This window comes from Galeopterus variegatus, unplaced genomic scaffold (assembly GCF_000696425.1).
Source record: "Galeopterus variegatus unplaced genomic scaffold, G_variegatus-3.0.2 Scaffold5573, whole genome shotgun sequence".
Classification (NCBI taxonomy): domain Eukaryota; kingdom Metazoa; phylum Chordata; class Mammalia; order Dermoptera; family Cynocephalidae; genus Galeopterus; species Galeopterus variegatus.
In genome coordinates this window covers 104,092-111,122 of record NW_007731684.1, presented here as the reverse complement: position 1 = coordinate 111,122, position 7,031 = coordinate 104,092, and the positions used below count along the sequence as shown (strand labels likewise).

Genomic DNA, 7,031 nt, shown 5'->3' with positions numbered 1-7,031 from the left:
CAGCAGGTGAGCGGCCGGTCCGTGTGTGGGATCCGACCCCGCGGCGGGAGCGCCACCGCACTCCCAAGCGGCGCACTGTAGCAGTGCGCCACCGGGCCGGCCCAGATTGATAAGTTTTAACAAATAGACAGGTAACTATTCCTGCAATAGAGACATAGAACCTTTCCATCACCCCCTAAAATTTTTTGTACCCCCTTTGTTAAGTAATCTCCTCTCCCAGCCCCCAGCCCTTGACAACCAGTGATCTGATTTCTATTCCTAAAATTTTGCCTTTTCCAGAATATCACATAAATAGATTATGTGTTATATAGCTTTTTGTGTCTAACCTCTTTCACTTAGCACCATGTCTTTGAGATTTATCCACGTTGTTGTAAGTACCAATAGTATGTTCCTTTACTGGTAGAATGAAATGAAATATTACAATGAAATTTCTATATTGTAGTTTGTTATCCATTCACCAGTTCATGGACATTTGGGTTGTTTCCAGTTGGGGACTATTATGAATAAAACTACTATAAACATTCATGTTCAGGTCTTTGTTTTCCATATCCTTCTTTTCATTAATTTCTACTCTTATGTGTATCATTTCTTTCCCTCTAATTTCTTTGAATTTCTATTACTTATCTACTGCTGTGTAACAAATTACCTCCTCACATTTTTTGCCGAAAACATTTATTGTCCCAACTTTTCTGTGGGTTGGGAATTCAGAAGCAGCTTAGTAGGGTGGTTCTGGCTTGGGTCTCTCCCAAGGCTACAGTCGAGGTTTTGCCCAAGGTTGCAGTTATCTCAAAGCTGAACTGAGGAAGATCTGCCTCCAAGCTTACCCATGTGGCACTTCTCAAGGGTCAGGTCCTCGGTGGCTGTTGGCCAGAGACATCAGTTTCTTGTTATGTGAGCCTCTCATAGGTCTGCTCACAACATGGCAGATTGCTTCTCCCAGAAGGAGAGAATCCAAGAGAGAGGCAGAGCAAGAGAAAGCTCTCCACATGGAAGCCACACTAAGCCCACTAATCTAATTATAACATGACCTCAGAAATGACATTTCATCACTTCTGCCATATTTTATTCCTCAGAAGTGATTCACTAAAACCAATCCACACTTAATGGGAGGGTAATGTTCACAGTGATAAGTACCAGGAAGCAGGGATCGACGTGAGTCATCTTAGAGACTGCTTTCCACATTTGGCCCTCTGGCCCCCAGTAATTTACATCTCCCCCACATGCAAAATACACTTGCTCCTTCCCAGGGCCCCTAAAAATCTCATTCTGGCACAGCATCAGCTCAAATTTCAGGATCTCATTATCTAAATCAGTAGTAGCTCAGGTGCAGATGAGGTTCCGTGAGTGTAGCTCCTCAAATACAGCTCCCTGAGTACAGTTTCGCTTTACCAGTGAAACTAAAGAGACATGTTATCTGCACTCAACATAAATATACAATGGTCAGACAGGTGTAAGATGAATGCAGTAGACCTTCCTATTCAAACAGTCAGAGAATGGAAGGTGCAAAGGAGACTGGCCTATATCAAGTCTATAACACAAGGCCAGTATACAAATTTCCATTTCAGTACAATTTTAGCTGCATGCCATAAGCTTGATTTTATAATGATTATAGAGCATGTTCTGTATGAAACTGATTTTTTAAAAATCAATTGAGACTTGCTTTATTAGCTAGAACATGGTTAATTTTCCTAACTTTTTTCTAGTTTTTGCATGATTCAAATATATTACTTGCATTTTACAAATCATCCATATTCTTACTAATTTTAGGTCAGTATGAACTATCAATTGCTGAGTGACATAAATTTCCTGCTATTGTTGTCTTTCTCTCCCTTTATTTATAATTTTTTTGTTATATACTGTATACACTGATGCTATATTATTGGATAATTTTAAATTGCTACATGATAAATTATTTTGATTTATTTTCAAATTTTAAACTATATTGCATTCCTAGAATAAACCCAAGTAGGTAATTATGTATTATCTTTTTTATGTATCACCAGGTTTTGGTTTGCTAACATTTTGTTTAGAATTTTTTCATCTATTTCTGAGAAATTGCACTATAAATTTTCTTTCTTATAATGTCCTTATCGTGTTTGAAGATCAAAATCAGTCCTTATAAAGTGATTTGGAAATGTTTCTTTTTTTTCTATTCTCTTGAAGAATTTGTTTAAATTTTCCTGTGGTTTGCTTAGGTGAAGTTTTTTTAAATTTATTTCTTTTAATTGACAAATGTGAATTGTATATATTTATGGTGTACAACATGATGTTTTGATGTGTACTTTGTGGAATGGCTAAATCAAGCTAATTAACATATGCATTACCTCACATGCTTATCATTTATTTGTGGTCAGAACACTTAAAATCTACTGTCTTAGCAATTTTCATGTATACAATACACTGTTTCTAACTATAGTCACCACATCATACAATCAATCTCTTAAATTTATTCCTAACTGAAATCCAGCTTTGTTTAACCAACGTCTCTGCAACCCCCCATGAAGTTTTTGTTGTCATTTTGTTTGTTTGTTTGTTTGCTGTATACATGGTAGGCAGAATTCTAGGTAGACCCTCAATGACTCTCAATCTTGTATAATCCCCTCCCCTCTGAGTGTGGATTGAACCCGGGAATATGATGAGATATCACTCTGAGATTATGTGCGTGGACCTAATTAATCACATGAACCCTTTAAAAGCCAAGAGTTTTCTCTGGCTGGTTGCAGAAGAAGTCAGAGATATTGAATATACGAGGCGGATTTAACACACCATGGCTGGCTTGAAGATGGAAGGGCCATGTGATGGGGAATGTGGGAGGCCTGTAGAGGCTGAGTATGGCCACCAGCTGACATCCAACAAGGAAACAGGGACAGTCCTACAGCCACAAGGAAATTACTTCTGCCAACAATCAGTGAGGTTGGAGGAAGACCCCATACCCCAGATGAGATCCTTAGCCCCGGCTGACACCTTGATTTCAGCCCAGTGAGACCCTGAGCAGACATGCCACTCTGGACTTCTGACCTACAAAACTGCAGCTAATAAGTGGGCATTGCTTTAAGCCATTAAGTTTGTGGTAATTTGTTACACAGCAGTAAAAATCCAGAACAGTCTATATCCTGCTTGGGATTTGCAGCACTTCTTAAATCTTAAACTATCTTTCATCGTACTTGGAAAATTCTCTGCCATTATCCCTTTAAATGCTGTGTCTGTGCTATTCCACCCTCTCTCTCTTCTCCTTCTGTGACTACAAATATGTATATTCTTATTTCTATATTTTCATGTATGCCTTATGTTTAATTCGATTTTTTTTGTATTTTTCTCTATTTGTTTAAGTCTGGATATTTTTTTAATTCTATATTTTAAATCAGCCACTCTCCTTTTAGCTAATCTGTCCACTGAGTCTTTAATTTCAATAACTGCATTTTTCAGTTCTGTAACTTCCATTTGATTGATTTTATAGTTTCTGGTTTTCTACTGAAATTCTTCATCTTGTTTCTTTGTTCCTTAAAAATATCAATGAAACTTATTTAAAGTTCATGACTGACAACTCCCTTTCTGGACTTCCTGTGAATTTGTTTCTATTGCTTAATTTTTCTCTTGGTTTTTGGTCAAGTCTTGTCTTCCTTTATAACTGGTTGTTTTTTACTGAAAAATGATTGAGATTTACTTATTCTTCCAATAGGAGAACTAACCAGGATCACCTCAATTCAATCAGAAATTTAGTTCACTCGAGACTAGGATTAAATTCCTTTGAGGATTGGTCTATATTTTTGTTTACCTTTACCCTCAGAGTAAAGTATTCCAAGGCCTCAATCAAAAACCTGGGCTTTTGATCTTCTACAAAAAGATACAAAGCATCTTCCTATCACCCCTAAATTTAACTTTTATCTCCACCTTTAGCCCTTTGACTGTTCCAAAATCTCTGCACACTTTCTTAATCTTTCAGCTGTTGTTTTTTTGTTTTTTGTTTTTTTGTCTTTTTTGTGACCGGTAAGGGGATCGCAACCCACCGGCCATCTCTATATAGGATCCGAACCCGCGGCGGGAGCGCTGCTGTGCACCCAAGCGCCACACTCTCACGAGTGCACCACGGGGCCAGCCCAGGTGTTGTTTTTGAAATCAGCAAATGACTCATAGGAAATACCCATGCCACGTCCCAGGATCACCTCTGCAAAACTCCTTTATCCCCTGGATCTTAGCCACACGAGTCATCATTGTACACTGTGTTATAACGTGGCAGAAGGTGTCATATGGCAAGTACATGAAACAGAGAGAACAGGGGTTCAAACTCATTCTTTTAATCAGAAACTCACTCCAACAATAACTAACCCACTCCCATGATAATGACATTAATTCATTCATGAAAGCAGAGTCCTCACAACCTAATCACCTCTGAAAGGTCCCACTTCTCGACACTGTTATAATGACAATTAAATTTCAACATGAATTTTGGAGGGGACATTTAAACCATAGTAGGCATATGTATAAGGATATTTATTAATAGAATTGCGTATGTGTGAAAAACTAGAAATACTCTAATGCATAATAATGGGGGATTTGTTAAGTAAGTCTACGGCACATACAAATGATTAGATACTTCAAAGTCATTTTATTTTGAGAACTACCTTATGATATAAGGAACTGGTCAAAAAATAATATTAAGCTAACTAACCAGACTAAATATGTGTGTGTGTGTGTGTGTATACATATATATCAGAAATAACTGAGTTATAGGAACTGAAAAGAAATACATGAATATCTTGCAGTGACTATCTTTGAGTTGCGGAGATCACAGGTAATTTTTTAAATGCTCTTATGTACTTTTTTACATTTTCCACCATGAGTGTGTTACTTTTAAAATCAGGAAAGTGATTCATGTTACTTAGAGAGGAAATTGGTGTGTCCTGCTCTGAGAAGAAAAGTATTTAACCCAGTACTTGAATGTCTCTGTGTTTGCATTTTCTCCACTACACCTGCGTGATTCTGCTCCTGCACAAGGTACTGATGGGCATGCCCTATGGAAGTATTCCCAGAAAAACAGTGCCTCGGGCTGAGGAAGAAAAAGCCATGGACTTTTCTGTCCTTTGGGATTTTGAGGTAGTGTTGCCGACATGCAAATACACTTCCATTTTGTGACTGTAAGGCCTAAAGATTGCACGGATAAGTGTGAAATATTGCACTTAATTATTGAGAACCCAGTGCTTTCATCATATATGACCCCACTGCTAGGCTAAATGAGCTCAGAAACCACGTTTCTCAATAGTCCTCCCAGGTGTCCTTCATGGGCGCCTCTCTCTAGCCACACACACAGGTGGATGTGAGTTCCCCATGAGGTCACTTCTCCCTTCATTCTGCCAGCTCTGTGTAAGGTGGTCTCACAGCACTGCTTTCTCTCCCCATACCCATATTAAGACCATAAATATATCTCCACTCCAGCTTTTCCCACAATTTCAGACCCTCAACTGAATGCCCTACCTGCTTCTCAAATTTAGCATCTATCCAGTTAAATCCCATGTTTCTTTTTCCTGTCTCCTTTATTGGAACCACCATTCATCCAGTCATTTAAGTCTGAAACCTGAAAGTCATCCTACACTTCTCCCTCTCTCTTGCCACCACCCCCCTCATCCAATCAGTCACTAAATCTGAGCCCACCTACTGAATATTTCTTAATTCTTTTGTAAACCCAATTAAGAACACTGGATTTTATTCCACTTGGGAATGGGAATTGATGAATATCCAAGGAGGAAGAAAATCAATGAATATCCAGGCTGAAGAATAAAATGCCATGGACTTTTCCATCTATGGGGTTTTGAGGTGCTATTGCAAACATGCCAATGCACTCCCATTTTGTGATTGTGAGGCCTAAAGATTGCATTGGTAAGTGTGAAATAGAGCATTTAATTATTAAAACTGAGTCTTTAATCAAAAGGGATCCCAGCACTTGGCACAGTGCTTTTCTCCATCCCCCTTACCTCTACTTCGAATAATACCCTCGGTTTACCAAGATGACTGTCAGAATCTTCTACCTCTCCTCCCTGCCTTGGCTGGGTTCCTAAAATCTCCATTCCCTCTGCTGTTAGAATGACCCTGTCACTCCCCTACCTTGGATATTTCTTGATTCCCATTTCCAAATGGAATAAAAGCCAATGTTCTTAACTGGGTTTACAAAAGAGCTGTTAATGACCCGGCTGCTCCCTAGCCCTCCAGTCTCATGTCTGACTAATACCTCACACTTTAGTGCCCCAATATTATCAAGTTTGGGAGAAGTCCCTGCATGTGTCACACATTCGATGCCTCCCTGCCTTTGCTCATGGTCCTCTGCCTGGCATGCCCTCCCCTCCTTTTTGAGTTCCCACACCCTCATGCCTCTGGTCTTCAGCTCCAAGGGGTTCCTGAGGCTGGGAGTCATGGTCATGGGGCCTCCCACGACAGGTCACTGCTGCTGCCATCCTTTACTCTCAAAGGCAGGACTGAAACCCCTCAAAATTGTGTGAACATGAGTTGGAGTATTTTTCCCAATTATTTGGAACAGGGGTGCCCAACTATACTACTACTAAGGATTTCCTTTATTCCTTATTTCATCCAAGGATCCCTGTTGATACATCCTGTCTACCAAAAACAAACTGAGTTTATGAAACAGTAATCCCTTGTTTTGTATTTAGCAAAGACATAAAAAGTGTTCAAAATTGAAGTTAATATTACACCTAAATAATTACACCAAAAAAGTGTCCTAATTACACCTAAAGCCAATTATGAAACAGTAATCCCTTGTTTTGTATTTAGCAAAGACATAAAAAGTGTTCAAAATCGAAGTTAATATTACACCTAAATAATTACACCAAAAAAGTGTCCTAATTACACCTAAAGCCAATTACACCTAAAAGCCAAAAATAAAACAAAGCAAAATTTGAAGTTCAGGTTAGACTGTGAGCCTTATCCTGTATAATTGTCTTTAGAAGTTTTGGGATATTGAGAAAGCTCGTAGACTTTCATCTGCTTCTTGCGTGTTGAATTAAGACCCCGCGGACTGGGAA

The 7,031-nt window shown here is 38.9% G+C and overlaps 1 protein-coding gene across 1 annotated transcript in view; it reads left to right on the top strand.

Moving 5' to 3' along the window:
* TMC2 (transmembrane channel-like 2) overlaps nucleotides 1–7,031 on the top strand; it is a 94,552-nt gene that overhangs the window by 40,046 nt on the left and 47,475 nt on the right. The window contains exon 8 of the mRNA XM_008589659.1: nucleotides 4,996–5,094. Within this exon, the coding sequence (XP_008587881.1) occupies nucleotides 4,996–5,094 (99 nt within the window). The remainder of the gene's footprint in view (nucleotides 1–4,995; nucleotides 5,095–7,031) is intronic.